Here is a 21,213-nt window from a genome sequence, read left to right on the forward strand (position 1 = left end):
TCTTGCCCTGAAGAAATTAAAATCAGGACTGAACACCTGGAAATTTTCATCTGACAGTCTTTAAGTAGAAAAGATGTTTCATTGGTTTAGATTTTATCCAGTTTACTGAACATGCACTGTAAGAGCAGCTGACTAATTGTTTTTGAAGAAAAAGATGCAATAGTATCAGCTGTTGCTGATACCTTCCATGGGTTCATCCAAACCATCCCAACTTGGGGAGCTGCTTTGAGAGTCATAAATCACTTCTGAGTCCTCAGATTTTCTCATGTCTTTACAGCCAGCAGTTGTTGAATCATTGTGTTGTGTTCCTTTTCAGACATCTTTCCTTATCTTTTATTATTTGCTGTTAGGTCAGCTTCTTCCAGCAACAATCTGGAATCAGAGCTCCAGAACCACCTGGAGTCAATCAGGGTTACTGTGAGAAGTTACCAGCAGCACTTGGAGGAAGCTTTAGGAAAATTAAGGGATTCAAATGTGGATTTTCTCAAAAGCTGCAGGTATATAGATTTCATAGAAGTGTTGTTTATAAATGGTGACCGAGTTCTGGGAATCAGCGTTTGTTGAATAGGCAGAAGAGTAAAAGTAAATTTTATTTTGTTATTCATCTAGGTTCCCATTTAAAAAAATAAATGCATCTTGTTAAACCACAATTATTATGCTGTTTTCATCACATTTGTGTTGATATATATGTTTCAGGGCTGTTGAGCTGAAACAGTCTTGGGGAAAAAGATGACTCACAGCCAATTGTTTTTATGTTTGCTTTCAGATTATTTTCAGAGGTCGGTAACTTTTCTTCTGAGGAGGTAAAGTTTTTCAGCAAGTGTCTTCAGAAAGAAAGTAAAGAAATTGACTCCTTTGAAAGTTCAGTCAAAACAGATGTGGAGCAAATAAAATCGAGCTGCTTGGAGCAGGTATGCAGAATTACATTATTTCAAATTATGTTTTCTGTTGACATATTTGATGGGATTTGCAGTCAGCCTGCTTTCAGATTAGAACTGTAAATCTGTTCTGTTTGGCAATTACATGATGGAAAAAATTAGTAAAAATGGCAAGGTCTATCACTTCAGTTTTAAAAAGTGAAAAATTATCTTGTTCTGTCTTTTGTTTCTGACATTCTTAAAGGCTACAGAACTTTTCAAGCAGTCTCAAAAAAGGTTTGCTTCTCTCTCTCTGATTCGAGCCTTTATGAGGAAGGTCCCTCAATCTTTGAGGAGGTTACGACAGCAAATCAAATCAGAGGTACAAACAGAAACATCAGAACTTTGCTTAAATTCGTTATAATAATTTTCTTTTTTATACCTTTGAGGAGATTTTGGCTGAATTCATAGTGGACAAATATTACATTATTTTTATGTTGATTTCAAACCTGTTTTCTATCTATCTGCTATTTTCAGCAGTCACTATCTGCTGAAAAGCTTATTTTTAATAGTGCTGACACTGTGCTGGCACGCTATGGCCTTGCAGCACATTGAGTGTATACATGTCGGAGAAGGGAGACGCAGTCACCAAGTGGTCGTCAAGCAAATCTCGTTTATTGATCATTACACTCGTGTTTAAATACATGATTTAATTAGCTCATACATATTGCAAAAGTATAGCTCATCATTGGTTATTCTGCTATCTATGTCACTACGGTACATAGCTATGTGCTTCTGCATTCTTGCGGTTAACAGACCGTCCCTGGTTCTTCTTTCTCGTTCTGTTTGCCACATTCTTGTTCTCCTCCCCATATCTCAAGGGCAATCCGTCCTTGAGACTGCCTCTGCACTAGTGGTGTTTTATCTCTAGCAAGTTTGTACAGTCATGGCCTTTCTCGCCTAACCATTCTGCCACAAAAGTCTCCACACTTCCCCCGTTTTCTTTTTGGATTGTGTAAGAGCGCCGAGAAGATGTTCTGAGGTATTCCATATGGTAAGGTCAATGGGCAAGTCAATATCGCGACGGGAAACAAAACCTACTTCTATACACTGGAGAATATCTTTGATTGCTTTGTTCTGTTGAGGGGAAATCGTGACAGGCGAACTGGGATCTGTTCCCTTCAACAGTGGGCGAAGGCAGTTTAGTAAGGTGTTTGGGATGCCAACTATGGGTTTCAACCATTGAAGATCACCAAGTAGGCGTTGCGCGTCATTTAAAGTGACAATTTTTGTTGAGAGCTGCAGTTTTTGTGGACGCACAATTTGATTGGTAATAGTCCATCCCAGGTACTTCCAAGGTGCGGTCTGTTGTATTTTTTCTTTTTTGGTCTGCTGTTTAAGTCCATTGTGAGCATGGCTATCCCTGATGATCCAAATCCTTGATTATTCCGAGGGCCTTGCATCAATGTTTGAATGCCTTTGGTTGTTTGTGGCAGTGGTATAAATTGGGCAATGCGTTGACCGGCTTCAACAGTAATTGGAGGGTAGAGCGTATATGCCATAATTTGTATCTCTCCGGTATAGTCCGCATCTATGACTCCAGGTAAAACAAATAGGCCCATCACAGAAATCGAGGAGCGCCCCAATAAAAGTCCTCCATATACTTGTCCCCTAATCTTTATTGGGCTGTAAACTCCCGTAGGAATTCGAACAGGGTGCGTTGTCATCAGCGTTGTTTTCACTGCTGCTGCCAAGTCAAGTCCCAAGCTCCCGGCAGTGGCTGGTTGTAGACACGAGGTGGCGCTGACGTCGCGGCAGCAACTTGTGTCTGAGCGCGGCTGCCATTCGCGCTCCGCCGTGAGTTTCCCGAACGCCGGCGGCAGGCAGAAGAGTTGTGCGTGTTGCTTTGACAATTTTGGCACCAGACCCCAGTCGCGCGGCATTGTCGCCTCATGTGCCCTCCTCCTCCACAGCGGTAGCATTTCATGGAAGGGGGCTTCTGGGTCGCAGCCGCGGTTGCCGCTGCTGGAGCGCGGAGCGGAGCAAGAGCAGCTAACACTTGTGTCTGTGTACTTTCTGCCTGTTTCTGTAACCCCTCTCCTAATGCTTTAATGGCATTCACTAGGAATGCTTGTTGCCCTGTTGGTTGTAATGCCATTTTTTCTAAGGCTTCCTCAATCGTCCAATTAGCCCCCAGGGTCAACAGAACTCTTTTAGTAGTCTCGTTACTATTCTGCAAGGCACACTGTTTAAGCAAAGCCCCTCGCATATACTCAGGGACCCCTGCTCGTTCTATAGCGGTAGCAGCCTTATCAACAAAGTCTCCAAAAGACTCCTCTCTCCCTTGTTTGATTCCCATATACATGGGAATTCCTGAACTATCTTTCACCTGACTGATAGCAACTCTAACCAGACGCATAGCTTCCCTAACTTTGTCTGGTCCGGAAATCATCTGAGCCTCGGTTCTTCTATAATTTCCTAATCCCATCATCTCTTCCACTGTAATTCCCTGTAACGGATCACCGGGTCCTCTTTGAACTCCAACCGACTCTTGAACTAAAGCTTGCCAATGTGCGTTAAACAGCAGCTGCTGATGTTGAGTAAACATCAGTTTCACAATGCTTCTACAGTCATTGACAGTTAGCAAATGCGTATCAAATATGTAGTCTATCATTTGTTTAGCTGGTTCACTCTTAAATCCAAATTGACTCACTGTCTGTCGCAGCTGAGCTAACAACTTCTAATCAAGAGGTGTATAGGTCCCTAACTGAACAGCTTGTCCTTGTTGGTTTACCCCCGGGGTGTAAACTACAGGCAGAGCCCACGTCCTCGCCGCCTCCACGGTGACTTCATCCCCACTCTCTAGCCCATGCTTAGCCAATGCGTTCCATGCTTCTCCCCTCTGTCTAGCCATTTCCTCCCACAGGTCACTCTCTGCCCCAGGGACAGGATCTGGCTCTGGCAGAGATTGTGAACTACGCATTCCAGGCTTAACAGATTGGGCTGAAGGGTCCTTAATATCAGAGGTGGCTATGACAGGCACTTCAGCGTCCTCTGTGGACTCATTGAGAGGGGGTGCCGAGGGCCAAGCACAATCATCTGTGCCCAAACTGCTAGAAGCAGGTATAATTACTTGGGAGACACTTGGTGCTAAAGGTTCATGATCTCCATACCGTGCATTCCTTTTATAGGCTTCTACTGCTTGCTGAGCCGCTCTTTTTTCTGCCTGATGTTTCAATAGAGTATTATGCACAACTCGCCAAATTTTTCCTAACTTTATTGCTGTTTTATCTTCTTCTAAGACTGCTTCACACAACACATCTCCTAACTTACGCCACTCACTCAATTCATGTACCGTGTGCGGGTTGGAAAAACAACCCTTCGCGTGACCCCATGCTAGCAATCCCGGTACGTCTTTTCTAGGATTTATGTCTCTAACCCCCAGCTTATCTAATAACCCCAAAAATAAATCATATGCTGCTTGCCTGTCCATTTTTGTCGTCAGCGCTGTTGCACCTCTCCGGCTCCGGCAGCACGTATGGCTCAAGACCACCGATGTAGTCCTTGAGGGTGCTTTCCCTTCGTCGTTTAGCACCGACCCGGGTGCCTCAGGTCCCAACACTACTTCACCGACCGTGGCGTGTTCTCTCCCCCGCTTTTTTCTCAGCAGGGGGTCGTCGTCGGGGTCGCCATTTGTCGGAGAAGGGAGACGCAGACACCAGGTGGTCGTCAAGCAAATCTCCTTTATTGATCATTACACTCGTGTCTAAATACATGATTTAATTAGCTCATACATATTGCAAAAGTATAGCTCATCATTGGTTATTCTGCTATCTACATTACTGCAGTACATAGCTATGTGCTTCTGCATTCTTGCGGTTACCAGACCGTCCCTGGTTCTTCTTTCTCGTTCTGTCTACCACATTCTTGTTCTCCTCCCCATATCTCAAGGGCAATCCGTCCTTGAGACTGCCTCTGCACTAGTGGTGTTTTATCTCTAGCAAGTTTGTACAGTCATGGCCTTTCTCGCTTAACCATTCTGCCACAAAAGTCTCCACAGCCAGGAGGTGTGGGGAGACAATCCTGATGCACAGGACGTGCTCCAGGAAGAGCCCTGCGGCTGAAGGGGTCAGTAAGAGACAGCCAAGGCAGCTGGAGGGAGAATCAAACTGTGCTGCTCCCCCAGGGAAAGCACTTCACTCACGGCCAGGAGGGCTGGCAAACACAGGCTGGGCTTGGGGTCTCCTGCAGCTGGGAAAAACCTTTCCTTGGAGCAGGCAGACTCCAGCCCTGCTCACCTGTGGCTCGGAGCTGGGAGGTTGTGATGTGCTGCTGGTGCTGGGAATCAGCTGGGAAGAGTGGGGCACCCTGCACCTCAGCAGATGTGACCAGAGGTGCCCAAACCCTTCACTGGTGTCCTCCTGCGTGCCTGAGGAGTGCTTGACAGACCTCAGCTTAGCCAGAAGTGGCTCATGGCCCTGCTGGGATGGATCTCTAAAGTTTAGATAGGTGGCAGGGGGTTCAGTATTTCCAGGGCCCTCTAGGCAGTACTGAATGTGACAAGCTAAAACTCCATTTTCATGCCTCAGTTACTCCACTTGTGCCCTTTCTCTCATCATTCCTGGTTGTTTTGAAGACTCCCTTGTTCTGTTTTTAGCTGTGGATCTTTTTCCAGAGACAGGAACAGGGAGAAAATGTGTGGGATTTTTGGTGGTGGTAGGTTTTTTAGCCTTTTGTAATAGAAATAAACTTGTCTGACTCTGCGCATGGTCATTTACCTGGGCAGGGATGGCACCAGCCCCCAGAGAGCCCATTTGTGCTGGTGTTGCTCTGCAGCCCCTGATTCCTGGTGGGATCTGTTCAGCCAGAGCAGTTCAGCACGTCCTGTTCCACCTGGGGACACCTCTCCGTGTCAGTGCTGTGAGGAGGAGGAGGAGGAGGAGGCTGCAAGGAGCAGAAGAGCAGCTGTGACCTGCAGGGAGGCACAGGGTGAGGGGCAGGAACACAGATGGATACTCCAAGGCCCAGGAAAAGGGGATGTGCTGGTGCTGAAAGAGAAGGGAGCAGTTTGGGTGAACCCAGACAAGATCCTGCAGCCTCTGGCCCTGGCTTCTCCCAGGGCTGGGCTGGCATCTTGGGGACAACCCTGGGCTTGGTTTGGTGCCATGGAACCCTCAAAACTCTTCATTCTCAGTCCCCAAACTCTTCAGGCCTGCAATTATCCTGTTAGATTAAGTCAAATCATCCTCTCTGTCCATGAAGGTCCATTTTTGCTGCTGACCCCATCCCCCAGCACAAAATGGTTCTGTTTTCATGCTCTGTCTAATTTGTAATTTTCATGGGTGTTTGAGCAGCCACTTCCACCTTTCTGGGTGCAGTGTGGAGTGCTGGAAGTCAGGAATGCCAGTGTGTATAACATTGTTAATTTTAGGCATTTCTCTAATCACTGCCTGCCTTTGCTGCTGCCGCCCCTCCAGAACCACAGCAAAAACATCTCTCAACATCCCTAAAGAGCAAACAAGATTTAAATTGTGCTTTGAATTCAGATATGTTCTCCTTCCAACACTCAGAGTGGCAGGGAAAGGGCTGATGAAACCCTGCAGCCACCCCTGCCACGTCCAGCCTCTTTCCTGGTGCTTCCTCAGTGTGTTGATCTGTGAGCTGCCAAATGTGGAGCAAGATTTGGGTGTAATCCTGATGGAAACCCCCAGCAATAACCAACTTTGGGGGTTTTACTGCTGCTTTGACACAGATGCTCAAACTGAAGCTGTGTCCTGTCCATGCCAACCCCCAGCTTATTCCAAGCTGCAGACTTACTTGGGAATCTTTGCCTTGGATTTGGCCCCTTGCTGCCTTCAGTGAATGAATCCCTTTGTGTGCTGGGTTCAGCTTCCAGCTGAAGCTGAGGCAGTTCCTGGGAGCAATTTGAATTATTTTTTATTTTGGCCACGACAGTGGAGAGAGGTGGTGACCCCAGAGGGCAGCAGGACTAATTTGGAGGTTGGAGAGAGCTCAGTGGTGTCCCCACAGCCCCCAGGAGCTCATGGGGACTGAGGGAGGTTGGGTGGGGAGAGGAAATCTGCATCATCCAACTTTGTGTACCTCCAGTGTCTGAGCAAGTTATTCACGCTTTCTTTGGAGCTGAGAGAGAGACACTGATTTTTCTGGAGTGCCATTCACCAGCCTGGGTTTCAATATCTGAAATGAGTGAGAATGGGTGTCCTGGAAAAGCCTTTTTTTAAAACATGGAACCTGCAAAAGCTGGCTTGGACAGAGCAGTTAACTACAAGAGTAGTTAATATCTAAATTCAGGCAACTTTAAATGTTTCTTCCCTGCCCAGGTATTTCCACGCAGCTAAGGCAGACCCAAGCTCGCTGCTCTTTCCAGTTCTCTTTCCTCTGCCCCCAAACACGATGTGAAACACTGCTTTAGAATGTTTTACCCTGTAAAACAACATATTGCACTGTTCCCTGTTCACTTTCAATTTTATGCAACTTTGTCTGCTGGAATAGGCTCAGTGATCCCAGGAAATAATTGGTGAGCTTGTTAGACTAATGGGATTTTTTATTTTCAAGGCTATAGATCAAACAAGTATGCCTGAAAATTCATTATACATGCAGTGAGCACAAAATAATTATTCCTTCCCATGGAAGTGCCGGAGGAGAGACTGTGATAAGGTGGAGCTTTAAAAAAACCTGCTTGATTTATCATTTGAGGCAAAGTTCCTGTGAGATGCACGAATTCAGTATTGAGTGACAGTCACCTGGCTGGCCAGGGGGCAGGGGACAGCCTGGAAAGGATTTTGACTTTGCTTTTTTGACTTTATTTTTGGTCTGGAGCTAAGCAGCCCCTGAGTTGTGCTCGTCCTTTTCAGCAAACAGCCCCAGGTGTTGTTTGGAACAGCAGAATTTTGTGTTGCTCCCAGGTGGTGAAAAAGGGATGGTTTCCCACCTCCCTCTTCTCCAGGGCTTTGGTTTTCCATCTCCTTCCCCTCTGGGGAAGCCAAGGAAATCTCAGCCAGGAGAGAGGATTTGTTCAGTCCTGCAGGTGGACACGTGAGAAAGGGGATGTCAGCAGTGGAGGATCTAGGCCAGAATAAAATGCTGGATATTGACTGAGATGTGGGCTGTGCTGCCCCATGTTCAGCCTCACCATCCCGAGCATTTTGGGTCTGAATTGCAGTGTCTGGGGTTGTCCTGGTTTGGGGCTGCTGGGATCTTGCCCACGAGCTCAGCCTGAGCAGTTCCATCAGTTGTGTCGCACGAGGAACCAGGAGGAGATGCTGGCAAGGGAACTGGAGCTCCTTCCCTGTGGGGACAGGCTGGGAAAGCTGAACCTGGAGAAGAGAAGGTTGTGAGGAGACCTCAGAGCTCCTTCCCAGGGTGTGAAGGGGCTGCAGGGAAGTGGGAGAGTGACCCTTCCTCAGGAGCTGCAGTGACAGGACAAGGGGGAATGGGATCAAACTGAAAGAGGGGAAATTTAAGTCAGAAATACACAAGAAATTCTCCCCTGTGAGGGTGGGCAGGCCCTGGCACAGGGTGCCCAGAGCAGCTGGGGCTGCCCCTGGATCCCTGGAAGTGCCCAAGGCCAGGCTGGACAGGGTTTGGAGCAGCCTGGGATAGTGGGAGGTGTCCCTGCCCATGGCTGGGGGAGGAATGAGATGATCTATAAGGACCCTTCCAACCCAACCCATTCGGGGGGGGAATTTTACCTTCAGTGTATTTGCAAATTGCAATTTATTTTTGCATCTTTGTTTGAAAATTAATTTGTCTTAAAGATATTTTGTGTGTTTCTTGAGTTGTCCACATATTGCTGCTCTTCAATCAAGTATTTTCCATTTGCAGAGCTGGCCAAAGAATTAATTGTTCACTGAGAAGTTCCATAGAAAACCCCTTTATAAAAAAGCACAAGTGGATACTGTCTTTGTGGGGAAAATTGGTGAATGTTTGGGATATGACAGGAGAGAGAAAAAAGGAAAAGAAGCAAAGACAAGTCATAAAAAGGATCAAAAACGCAAGCTGTGACATCTTGGAGAGAAAAATGCTTGCTATACCTTGGAAAACCTCGAAAACAAATCTCCAACATAACTTAAAAATAGTTCTTCTCGTTCTGCAGGCACAAAGACTAATTGGAAGTGACACCATTTAAGAATGTCACTTCCAGTCTGTCTCATTGCCCTGGTGTTTGTGCCTCCCATCCTGTGCTGGGCTGGGATCGCTCCGTGAGCAGGGAGAGGGAATTTTGTCCCTCAGAAGAGACTGGGCTTGGTGGCCAGCTCCTTCTGGGCAAGCAGCTCCTGATCCCCATGGATGCACCCACAAGTGCAGGGATCTGGACTTGGCATCTCCAAGCCAGCATTTGCCTTTTTGATGGACACCTCTCACAGCCAGTGTGGTTGGGAAGGTGGTGACCTGACTATCCATTCTCTGGTGGTGGTCAAAAACTTAGAAATACTGAGAGAATAAAGGACTCTGTTGCACCACACCTCGAGCTGTGTCCCTGTGACTCATTTTGTGTCCAGCAGTGACACCCATCCTGGTGCACTGAGTGAGGGGAGGATGGACAGGCCAGCAGCAGTTCTGGCTGGAGGATTCCTGCTGGGCTGAGGGCAGTGGCTGCGCCCATCCACACAGGAAACATCAGTGTGTGTCCAACACCTCCTGAGGGAGCCCCTTAGGCACAGCTTCTGCCCAAGTTTTGCCAACATCTCCCTGGGCAAAGCATCCAGGGCAGTTCTTGCAAAGGCAGCACCTTTGAGGAACCCACAGTTGACAGCAAATTGCACACAATTACTCTGCAGTGCATAAGCAGTAAGTAATCAAGCATGCTAAAGACCAGCAGCGTTAATTACTGGCCACTTCCCCCAGCTGTTCCTCACCTCTGGTCCCAGCTGCAAAACCAGCTCACAGTGTGCAACAGCTGCATTTGGAGGCCCAGAACAGCCCTGGCCTTTGGCTGACTGTGTAAAAGTTCGATGACAATTTGTAGCTCCACGTGGGAATTTTGGAGCTTCTCCAATTAACCCCTGAGTGCTGTGGGATTCTCTGCTGGAGGATCTGAGTGTGACAAGCTGCTGATATTGCCTGAGTTGGTGTTGGGGCATCACAAAGGAGCCTGGACACCTTCCCCTATCCCAGGCTGCTCCGAGCCCCATCCAGCCTGGCCTTGGACATTTCCAGGCATCCAGGGGCAGCCACAGGAAACCTGTGCCAGGGCCTCAGCAGCCTCACAGGGAAGAATTGACATAATTAATGTAACTAACATAGTTCCTTCTGAAGGTCCAATGGTGAAAAGCATCCCTGTAGCTTCAGCTGATGAATTTCAACACTGAAAGGCACAAAAAACCCCAGAAGAAACGGAGCTCAAGCTGGCCAGGACGAACATTTCCTCTCCTGCTGCCAGTTATGGGGCAAGTATTACATCACAACGTGTTAGTAGAATTAAATATCTATTTGAACTTTGCTTCTTGTGTACTTTTTAATTTTAATATTATTTATTCTTTGACTTTCAATAATTCATCGAGATGCATCCATATCGGTAATTAAAACATGTACAGTAAGAAACAGAGCTCACATAAATTATTCCACGGCATTCATTATTTATTTGGCCACTTACAGCTGTGCAAAATTTACAGAGAAAATATGTACATTAATTAACATGTACATTACAATTTCATTAGTGCACTTTTTCGGTGAGTAAAGATACTCAGATATGGGTGTGTGAGCAGCTAGAGAGGTCTTGCTTGTGCCTTTTAAATTATTTAGGTTTAAGAAGAGGTCTGTGGTTGGAATCCAGGAGGAGCTGCTCGGGGGAAGCCTTTCTGCTGGCCTTACACGTGTGGTGGCAAAGTGGTTTTTTCCAAAGCTGCCAGGATTCCTGAGCCAAGCTCAGGGATGGATGTTTGGCTGTGTTGTACAGCCACGGGCACTGAGTAGAGCAAGGGACAAGAGAAAATCTGATATTTCACACCCTCTGGTGTAATTTCCTGTGGTTGAGTCTATCAGGGAGTGCTGGTGCCATGGTGGTCCCACTGCATTTCTTGGCTGGTGTGTCCTGGAGGGTGAGGCTCAGGACAAGGCCCTGCAGAAGACTCTCAGAGGGGTTCTGGAGGCACCACTGTTGATTTTTACCCCCACAGATTCCAGCTGAGGCTGCTGCAAAGTGACTCCAGTTCTAAAACCAGCTCTGGAAAAGGTCCTGTGCATCAGCACTGAGGCACAGCTCAAACAACGAGGAGTTTCTTTGTGCCAAGTGGATTAAAAATACCCAAACCAACCCAACCAAACAACTCACGGATTCTATCGTCGTCTGAAAGGGAAAAGAAACATTTTTATTCAGTGCCACAAAATTTGCATCAATAACAAGTCCAGTAGCACACCAGGAAATTTCCACATGAGTAAACTCCACTCACTGCAAAAAGGCTTGTATCCACTCCTGGAATTTAATGGTTCAGCTGGCATGTGAAAGCTGTTATTTGGAGGTTTAATTATTAAGATCAAATTAAATTTCAGCTATTGCAGCAATGAGCAGATGCCAGCTGAGGGATTCCTTGCTGGGGAATGCTGGAGAGGATTTTGGTGTATCCACATGGGAGCCTCCCTGCTAGGAGGATGCTCAGAAGGCATTGTGCCTTGGATAATGAACTATTCAGGAGTTCTGGGAGTCCCAGGGATGCCTTTTCCTGGTTATGAATTACTCCTGGTGAAATCTGGCAATGAACTGCCTCACGGTGACCTGTGGAGTTCCTGGTCAATGAGGGGCTGCTGGAATGAAGGGAATGCTCCACTTCATGGCTATGGAGCTTTTCCTTCCCCCAGCAGGAGCTCTGGCTGGGAGTTGTAATGGAAAGTGTGAAGACTTGTGCAGATGAAGAGCAAAGAGAACAAAGACCCTCCAAAACTCACTCTGTCTTTCCAACCAACCCCACAGAATTTGTCTGTGAGCTTTCATAGTTTTTGAATTGCCAGCCACAAAAAACTTTTAATTCTTTTTGGCCAGGCTGTGAGTGCACTCAGAGGGTGGAGCAGATGAGGAGACAAAGGTTTGGGGAAGCAGAACACAGAACTATTTGCTTTCTGGAAGGCTGGAGTGAGGTCTTGGGGGAAATCTGCCTCACACAGAGACTTGACAAGAGCCATGAGGCTCTGGATCATCCTCCCCTGGACTGCCCAGGCATGGGAACTCCATCCCTCTGTCCCACAGGGGCAAACTGCAGACCCCCCAGCCTTCCCCAAACACCTGCATCCAGGGCATTTAGGAGCTGATTCCCCAGGGCAGGGCTGCACTTTGGGCATTTGTTCTCCCTTTACAGCTCAGCTGCCATGATGCAACAAAGACAATGGTTTGGATGGACACAAAATCCATTCCTGGTGTGTGCAGTGCAAGTGTGGAGGAATTCCTGTTGGCCTGAACCATCCGCTCTCCTGTGAGCACCTGACACTGCACAGAGCCAAAGGTGGGATCACTACAAGGGGATCTTCTCTTCCTCCTGCTCTCTTCATCATCACAGGTAAATTGGAGGTTGGGACACTTCACTGGGGCAGGGACACCCAGGCTGAGTGAGGAAAGGCCGCTCCCCACTTCTCTGACATCCTAATGATGGCAACCCATCATTATCCTACAACGACCCATCCCAGAGGAGCCTGTTGCGTCCTGGCAGGTGCTGGAAGGAAGTGAAAGCATTCCCAAGGAAAAAGGGAGAAACAGTCCAGCTCACCAATGCCTCAGAGCAAAACTTTAGAAGGCATTATTCTGTGTATTCCCAACTTCATGGCCAGAGTTGAGGCTGGGTTTGAAAAATGTGGATTTACTTCTTTTATAGAGGAACATTTATTTTTTCACAGCAGAAGGAACTCTTTTGAGTTTCCTGCTTGAGACAGAGATTGAAAAATACACTGCCTTGTCTTTCAAAAATGTTCTGAGGAGCCACTGCAAGGTTTCAGATGAGGGCCACAGTTATGCTCTGGAGGTTGTCAGAAGGAAGGATGCTGCTCAGTCTTTCTCTGTTCTCTTTACTGGAGCTGGCATGAAAATGGATTATTCTAAACCATCTCTCTGTGTGGCTGTCCCATTTGTCAGCTTCCTGCAGGCACATTCCCTGCTTGATGTTTTCATAAACTCCACTCCTTTTCCTTGGCTTCTGGTGATAAATTGTAATGGCAAGTGAAAATATTCCAAAATAAATCTGTTTTCATGGCCCTCTGCAAAGTCCACTCTGAGAGCCCTGTGCAGATGTAGCACTTTGGGAGGAGGTGGGGCAGCACCAGGTGCACATCACACATCAGCCCTGTGGTGTCCACATTTTCAAACCCTGCCCCAACTCTGGCCATGAAGTTGGGAATGCACAGGAAATGCCTCTAAAGTTTTGCTCTGAGGATACAGGTGAGATGGACTCAATTTCTCCTCCTGTTTCCTTGAGAATACTTCCAACTTCCTGCTGTTATTTTGGTAGGGTCTGTATTTTCAAATAAGGAGCAAATTATTATTATTATTATTACTTGGTCCAGGAAACCAAAGGAACATAAGGAGAAATAACAGAAATTTTTAGGTTGGAAAAGATCCCAAGATCTAGGAGATTCTAAGATGCAATCCAACCATGAAGCCAACCTTTCCAGGCCTCCCAGTGATCCCATGGAGAGGGAGGTGCCAGCAGCAGCCCCAGAGCTGGGCTGTGACAGAGCAGGGATGAGGCCAAGTCCAGAACTGCTTCCCAATGACCCCCCCTCACCCCTGAATCCTCTACTGCTGGTACCAAGGCTGCTGTTTTCCCTGGAAATGTGTCTTTCCAGCCCAGAAACTCCTCTCCACTGGAGAAGCCCCAGCAGCAGAGCCCTTCTTGCGCTCTGTGGATGCTGCAGGGCAAAGCCTGTGGTGGCCCCTTGGTTTGGGCTCTGCAGCTCTCAGCACCCAGAAGAAGCTCTGCCAACACCTCCTGCTTCTGCTGCATCCTTGCACACTGTCTGATGATCTGAGAGCTTTTCCCAGCCCAAATGAGCTGCAGTGAGCACAGCAAGAGATGAAAATGAACTCCAGTGATGCCTTTTTCCTGCAGGAAGATGAGGATGGGCAAGTCCTTCCTCTGAGGTGCCCTTCAGCCCAACACTGGGACACTGCTGCCGAGCTGGGCTCAGCTTTGTTTTCTCTCCCAAAGTAAAAGACAGGCTGAAACTAGGACAAAACAACAAAGAGGGAGAGACAAAAAGGGAGAGCCTGGGTTTGAATTGACAGAAACCCCAGGAACCGGAGTGCAGCCCAGTAAATATTGGAATGACATTACCTGAGCTTGAGAAAAAATTGACAAATTGTTAGGCTGAATTCCTGTCTCTAGTGGAACTGGAGAGCAACCACCATGGAGATAACATTATTTTCTTTAATCATTTTCTTTGGCAAGAGAATCAGAAGGAAAAAGCTCCAGAGTGACTCTTATTATATTTTCCCTCCCTCTGCCTTTTCTTTCTGATTCCCTCCATCGTTCCCAGCTCTGTCAAGATTGTGACAAACTTAATTACCAGCAAACAGCAGGAATCCCAGATGACATATCCATGGTTTTTTCTTTCTTCTGACTTCATGAGATCTTTCTGGTCTTTAATGTAGAGTGAATGAGGACGGGGAGCAGATGGTGCTGGTGTCCAATACCAGCAGCATCTGAGCCCTTATCTCCTTGAGATCTTCAGTGTCAGGATGGGATGTGGATAACAAAACCTGAGTGATGAGATTCAGGGCTGGAGGTTCAGAAAACGGGATTGTGCATGACAGGCCCAGATCTGCCATTTGGGGGCTGTCATAGAAACCTGCACTCATTTCAGGGCTGCTCACAGCAGGGACTGCACAGCCCAGGCCTCTTGCTCCAAGCTCCTGGCACCAGGATAAGGCACCTTTGTGCCTCCTGCATCTGTAAATTTGATGCTTGTTGGCTATAAAACAAGAGCTGGGTGAAACATTGTCATTTGCAGGGAGTTTGCCCTAAAACCATGTTTCTAGGGCATGAAACAGCTCAGGGTGAGGTTCAGTGAATGGTTTTGAGCGAGAAAAAAGATTTAAAAGAAAAATGCCTAAAATACTTTCAGTATTTTTAAGTGGAGTTTTGCCCTTTGATCTTTTCAAAGGGAATTTTATTGTCTTGCTGTCTCAAAGATGTTTTGGCTGCAGGGGTCTGGAGAGGCTTTTCAGAGTCCTCACCAGTTCTACAGTTCAAGAAGCTTGTGGCCAGCCAGGTTTTGGCCACCTGTGCTCCCATTGCTGCAGAAGCAGGGAGCCCTTGCCTCCACCCTGCCATTACTATTATTATTATTATTATTATTATTATTATTATTATTATTATTATTATTATATTATGTTTATGTTTATGATGTTTATTTTTACACCCAGGCAATTCACTGTTTTGCAGGAAATGTCAAGATTTTCCACACAGGCACCTCTTTCCCCTGTGCACCCATCTTGAGAGAGAGAAAATGGTCATGTGCCACTTGACCAAAGCAGGGGCTTTGCAAACACACCAAACACTGGAAGTTTGGTAGAAAGAAGCAGCAAATCTCTTTTTTATCTTAGTTTTATCTTCACCAAACCTTCTCTGAACAACTCTGCACCTCCTTCTGCATTCATTTCCTCAAGCTGGGTGTCATGGAGTTACTTTACCTTTAAGGGAGTTGGAGTTGCTGGGAACTGCCTGGAGTCTTTTCTCCTGACCAATTATCGGTCATTGCTGAGAACTGACAGCAGTTTAGGCCATTGAAAAGTGGGATCAACTTGTGAACCCTACCTTAAAGTGTAAAAGCAGAGCTCTCTGGGCTGTCTTTGTTTCCTGGCTGTGGAGGGTGGCAGAGCCCCAGGCCTCCCGTCCCTGCCCAGGCCATGCGGCCGGGCGGGGATGGGGCCGGGCCTGCCCCGTCTCCCGGCCGGGAGATGGCGGGGCCTGGGGAAGGTTTTCCTCGGGCCGGGCCGGGCCGAGCCGATCTCTGGCTCGGCTGCAGGTTTTGCTGTAACTAAATTCACTAGAAACTGCTGAGTGAAGAAGGAGAGAGGCTTTGGACCTGCAGCAAGCAGAGACAGGGACCACACTCTCCAGAGCAGCTATGAAGAACTTCCCATCGCAGACGGCTCCAGCTCCTGTTCGGCAGAGATCCCCGAACCATCTACAAAAGCCTGGGCAAGATTTTAACTCTTTCATTACCCAGACGAGACTTGCGGATTAATCTTTTTATCCAGAGAGAGAAAAAGAGAGTGATCAACATGAAAAGAGACTTTATAAACTACCAGTGACAGGAAAGAAAAGAAGCTTCAGAAGAGGTAGAGAATTAAGAAGATGCTTTAATTAAGCTGAAATATCTTTCTGTTAAAACTATGGAGATGGACAATGAAGTCCTGTGCTCTGAGGGCGCGTGAGCCCATCCGTCTTTGCCTCTTGCCACACAGATGTTGCAGGCAAGTGTGAAACCCTCTGCTCTTTGCTTCTGTGCAGGTGCTGCAGGAAGAGCAGAATGAGAAGAGGGCTTTAACAGAGACACTGCTCCAAACTCGGGGACAGCTCAGCCAAGCGTGCCAGCAGGTCCAGCAGCTCAGGCAGGAGGTGAAAGAGCAGCGAGAGAAGGGACAGGTAAGTCTGAGTAGGCAGGGAATGGAGTGCAGGGCAGGGACAAGGGCACAAAAGGCAGCTCCTGGGACTGAGGGGACAAGGGCTGCCTGAGGCTGTGGGAGCCTGGTAAGCTCCAGAGCTCAGGCCCAGGAAGGAGGGCTTGCAGTGCAAGCAGAGCTGGGTCGAGAAGCCACAAGAAGTAGCTGAAGGAATGGGGTTTGGAGACAGCAAGTGCAAAAATCTGAGCCTGAGGGCAGGTCCCAGGAAGTCACTCTGCATTTTGTTGCCAGACCATCAAGGCAAAGCTGCAAGCTGAGCTGCAGGAAGCTCACAATGAAATGCTGGCAGTGCAGAGGAGGCACAAGGAAGAACTTCAGGGCATCAGAGAGAGGAGATGAATGTCCTCCTTGAGCAGAGGGATGCTCTACAAAAGCAGGTGAGTGAAACAGCAGTGGCACTGCAGTCACGCAGGGAGGACTCTGTGGCCTTCTTGCTTTTCCATGGCAGAGCAGCAGCTGATGGGGTGATCCCTGGGGCTGCCTCATGCTGTGGGGGCTCCATGGCAGCTGCTCTGAAGGACACTCAGTGCTCTGCTGAATCTCAGCTGCTGCCCCCTGAACAGCTGGGCCAGTCCTCTGGGCTGTTGGCCAGCACCCATCAGCATGGACTCCTGCTGGCCTCTTCTTGCTAGCCTTGGTTTGGGAGGTGCTTTTTCAGGTGGGCCACTTAGAGACTTAACCAAGTTGTCCATCTCTATTGGGAATCTGCCAGTCCCAGGACAGGGAGAAAGGGAAAGTTTTCCTTTCTCATTCCTAAGTGCCTCTACTGTGGCTGACAGAGGCAGGCTGTGGCTGTCGCCTCTGACTGCTTTGTTCTGTTTGACTGGAGGTGGATGAGTTGACATCTCAGCTGGCAGCCTCCCGAGAGTTCCTGGAAAGCACACTCCAGAGAGCCCAGCAAGATGTGAGCGAGGCCCAGGCACAGTCAAGGCAGAAGCAATTGGAGGCTGAACACATCCAGAAGAGGCTGGAGGAGGCAGAACATCAGAAGAAGGAGCTCCAAGTGAAGCTGCAGAAACTGGAGAGGGAATGGAGTGAATGCAAAGAAGTGGCACTGGAAAATTTTGAATTGCAGGCTTCCGTGAATGTCCTAGAGAGGGAAAGAGACAGGTAAATGAAAGCCTGTGGGACTCTGCAATGTGGTGAATGCATTCCCTCTTTGCCGTCTTTGCACCTGCCTGGGGCTCTGGCAGCATTTCCTAAGGGGCAGATTCTGAACTCTCCATGAAGACACATCTCATTATCTGTATGTTGTGTTCATTCTCTAATATTTTAAGCCTTCAGTTGGAGTTTTTCTGAAGACAAAGGCTTTTGGGGTAGCTCTTTCCCTCTAGGGAGTGTTGTGCTCTTAGGTTAGGTTAGGTGGGTATGTTAACAGTGCTGGAGCTGCAGTGTAAGGAGCTGGATACATCCATCAGCTCCACCTTGGCTGCTGTAACTTGAGGCCTTTGGGATCTGATCAGCCTGGCATCTGATGCCTTTGCTGGGCAGCACCTTCTTAAGGCCCTGAGTGCTGATCAAGCCCAGATTGCCCTGGGAGGCACCCAAGAAACAAGAATGTCTCTGGTGCATTGTTCCTGATAAAATGCCCCCCTGGTGCCTGGAGGGGCTCAAGCAGGGTCCCTGCCACCCTCCACACTCACAGGTGTTACTGACTGTGCAAAGAATGCAAGAAACCAGAGCAAGGTTAGGGGGGCTCCTCCAGCTGATCAAGTCAAGCCAGTCTTCAGTGCCACAGGATTTTTCTTCCAAGAAGAAGACAAAGGAAAGGCAGAGCACTCTTGCTTGCCTGGAGGTTTCTGCATCTTCCATCAGCTTGAGCTCTAAGCCTCTGTTGCCACTTCTGCCATCAGCCTTTGTTCCTCCAGCTGAAAGTAGGATGGGTGCTGGTAAATCTCAGGGAACTTGCCAGACATCCCCTGGCTGTAGGGTGCTGCTCCTCCCACCTGGACATACAAGATGGGGGAAGGAAATGTCTCTTCCATGTTGACCAAACCTCTTCCCCTTGGAGCCTGGTTAGTCAGAAGAAAATTCTTCCTCTCCCCTAATGTCTTCATTGCAGGACTTTGTTAGGTTTGTATGCACATTCCCATCTCAAATAGAAGGTAGGCCATGAAGGCAGGAACTCCCTGTTCTTTCAGGAACAAAAGCAGAGTGGGCACATGCTGGGCTGTGACTGCAGGGGGAACAAACAGCCAAGTTGTTTAGACAAACCTCATTGGACAGAGCAGTTTTCTCTGAGGTGCTGCAAGTCCTAGGAGTTTATAAAATGTGATGCCATTAGTAATGAGTTGCATGCTTCCCTTTAGGCTGATTCTGTCTCTGGAGGAAAAGAGCATGGATCTCAGAATGCTGGAACAAAGGAACCTGGCGCTGAACAATCAGCTGTCTCAGTTTCATTCTGCTCTTCAGCAGGCTGAACTGGTCTCTTCAAGCCGTGCAGGACAACTGCAGCAGCTCAACACCCAGGTAAGCTGTGCACTCCATCCTCTTCTCCAGGGGCACACAACACCACCTTTGGCATGCTAGTCCCAACCTCTTTCCCCTCCCAGCAGCATCCACATGTTCTTCCCAGGCCTCCTGCTGCTGCACCCTCAGGCCAAGGCTGGATCTGGTGTCTGCTGCCATAGTTTTCCCCCATTCTTTCCTGGGTCCCAGCAGGAAATCTGGGAGCAGAAGCAGCAGCACACTCCTCTGGAGCTTCTCTGTCCCTCTGTTAGCAGTGCTCTCCCTGACAGGATTGGTGCCTGTGCCATTCACTGAGCAATGTGGGGACACAGATGTGGCTATGGCAGGCTGGGCAGGGTACTTCTACCACAGCCAGTTCAGCCCGTGTTCAGAGCTGCAGCCTCAAGGGTGCCCCTTGCCTCCCTTTCCCTGTTTTCTCTACCTTTGTCTCTACTGGAATCCTTGGTTCTGCACCTTCTGTTTCTGGTGTATTTCTGCCTGAAGTCATTTCTCCTTCAATGCTCTCCCTACTGCCTGCTCTGCTGCCTCAGGAGCAGCCCAGTCCCTGAGGCTCTCTGCATCCATCTTCCAGATCCAGGCCCTGCAGGATGCAGTGACAGAGAAGGCAGCTCAGCAGGACACTCGAGAGAAGGAGCTGCTGCAGGAGCTGGAAAAGTCCCAAGCAGGAGAACAGAACTTGAGGGACGCTGTCCATGTGCTGCAGGTTGAGATGTCTGAGCTGCGTCTGAGGCTCCAGAGCTCTGAGGAAAGAGCAGAGGCCATGGCCACACACTGTGAGGCCATGGAGATGGAGCTGAGGATGGCTCAGGCTGACAACAACCAAATCAAGGCCTGCAATCAGGAGCTGCAGACACTGTTGGAGGAAACTCAGCAAGGTACAACTTCTCTCCCATCCATTGCCCCATCCTGTTCCACCAGCGGGGATCTCTGATCCCATGCAGAGGTAAAGGCCTTTGCCCAGAGATGGCAGACAGGAAAAACAACCAGCACGAGACTTATCCATCCAGGCGCCAGTCAAAGTTTATCTCAAGAATGATGCTGTGGCTGGCGGTGCCAACTGGCTCTGCTGTGGCTGATCCCATACACAGCTGGTGCCTTTCAGGTGCTGTGTCTGTGCTAAGCAGCTGAAGCTGGATGCCTCAGCTCAATTCCCCCAAATTTCAGGCCCTGTCAAAGCCTCCAGGCTATTGGCCTCTCTGGAGCAGGGCTGCACAGGCATCCCTGCTGCTTTGTCTCTCTTGGATTGTTCACTCAGCACAAGGCCAAGAGCAAACACACTGCTATTCCTCTGAACCTTGCCCCTGCCATTCCTGCTTTTTTCTCTGCCTGGAAGTTTCCTTCCTTTCTCTCAGTTTTGGAAGCTCTTGTGGGCTTAAGGCCTGGCAAACCACGGCAGGCAGAGAAGACAGTGCTGTTGTCTCTGCAGGGTGCCCATCAGTTTACTTTGCTTTGCTTTCTCCCTTCTCTTTCCCCTTCCCTCCTGCAGCAATATGGAGGGCAGAACAGCAGAAGACCTCTCTAGAAACTGCATTGAAGGAAGAGGCTGTGACTGTTCGTCAGAGGTGGCATCACTGCAGAGGAAACTGGAGAGCCAGGAGAAGGAAAGGAAAGATGTGCTGGTGAGAATGGCAGATGCCACAAAGGGCCATTTCCTAGCTATGTTTGCACCTTGTGTTACCAGTTCTAAGGAGCACCTTTTTCCAGTTTAACTTTCCTAATTGCATTCTTCTGAACAAGGAGGAAGTCACTGGGGCTGCGGGGCGGGCCGGCACCGCGGCTCCCCGGGCAGCAGCCGGCCCTCTGCCCCCTCCAGAGCCCGGCGCCAGCGGCTGCTGCCCGGTGCCTCAGGGCTGGGCGGGCACGGGAGGCCGGGGCTGGCCGCAGGCAGCAGTGCCCGGCCGAGGGGCAGAGCCCGCACCAACCCTTCCCTCCCGCCGCTCTCTGCAGCTGGCACAGGACAGGAGCCGAGCGGCTGAGCACCTGCACCGGGCCCTGCTGTACCTGGACAGCCCGCAGGAGTCCCTGCGAGCGGCGGCCATCAGGTTCATTGGTGAGCCACGAACCGGGCTGGGCTCCCTCCCTGCCCCACCGCAGCTCGGCCCCAGCCCCGGCTGCTGCCCCGGCCCTGGAGCCCCGGCTGCCCTCGGGGCTGCTGCTGCCGGCCTCTGGCAGCCGGGGCCCTTGGGCTGAGTCAGGATGCGGCAAGGGCCGGGGCTGAGCCCTGCCGGGGCAGGAGGCCGTGTGGCCCCAGGGCTG

The 21,213-nt window shown here is 49.1% G+C and overlaps 1 protein-coding gene and 2 pseudogenes across 5 annotated transcripts in view; all 3 read left to right on the plus strand.

The window, feature by feature from the left end:
- LOC147651559 (coiled-coil domain-containing protein 180-like) overlaps nucleotides 1–9,342 on the plus strand; it is a 23,810-nt pseudogene extending 14,468 nt beyond the window's left edge. The window contains exons 20-23 of the transcript XR_015274123.1: nucleotides 351–497; nucleotides 767–911; nucleotides 1,123–1,239; nucleotides 8,703–9,342. The product of XR_015274123.1 is annotated as a coiled-coil domain-containing protein 180-like (transcript). The remainder of the gene's footprint in view (nucleotides 1–350; nucleotides 498–766; nucleotides 912–1,122; nucleotides 1,240–8,702) is intronic.
- Nucleotides 1–21,213, plus strand: part of LOC147651556 (coiled-coil domain-containing protein 180-like) — a 241,593-nt pseudogene that overhangs the window by 58,655 nt on the left and 161,725 nt on the right. The gene's annotated exons all lie outside the window — the stretch shown is intronic.
- The window catches only part of LOC147651560 (uncharacterized), a 41,053-nt gene continuing 29,964 nt past the window's right edge, over nucleotides 10,125–21,213 (plus strand). Inside the window, exons 1-9 of one of the 3 annotated variants that reach the window (XM_086842862.1) lie at nucleotides 10,125–10,267; nucleotides 15,245–16,143; nucleotides 16,316–16,450; nucleotides 16,720–16,865; nucleotides 17,318–17,598; nucleotides 18,798–18,957; nucleotides 19,529–19,832; nucleotides 20,444–20,576; nucleotides 20,905–21,007. In XM_086842862.1, coding sequence (XP_086698988.1) covers nucleotides 16,824–16,865; nucleotides 17,318–17,598; nucleotides 18,798–18,957; nucleotides 19,529–19,832; nucleotides 20,444–20,576; nucleotides 20,905–21,007 — 1,023 coding nt within the window. In that variant the 5' untranslated portion in view covers nucleotides 10,125–10,267; nucleotides 15,245–16,143; nucleotides 16,316–16,450; nucleotides 16,720–16,823. Of the gene's footprint in view, nucleotides 10,268–12,169; nucleotides 12,368–15,244; nucleotides 16,144–16,315; nucleotides 16,451–16,719; nucleotides 16,866–17,317; nucleotides 17,599–18,797; nucleotides 18,958–19,528; nucleotides 19,833–20,443; nucleotides 20,577–20,904; nucleotides 21,008–21,213 lie in introns of those variants that run through there. The other 2 variants (XM_086842861.1, XM_086842863.1) reach the window with 2 other exon arrangements.

Source organism: Cyanistes caeruleus, chromosome 9 (genome assembly GCF_971803275.1).
Source record: "Cyanistes caeruleus chromosome 9, bCyaCae1.hap1.1, whole genome shotgun sequence".
Lineage (NCBI taxonomy): Eukaryota > Metazoa > Chordata > Aves > Passeriformes > Paridae > Cyanistes > Cyanistes caeruleus.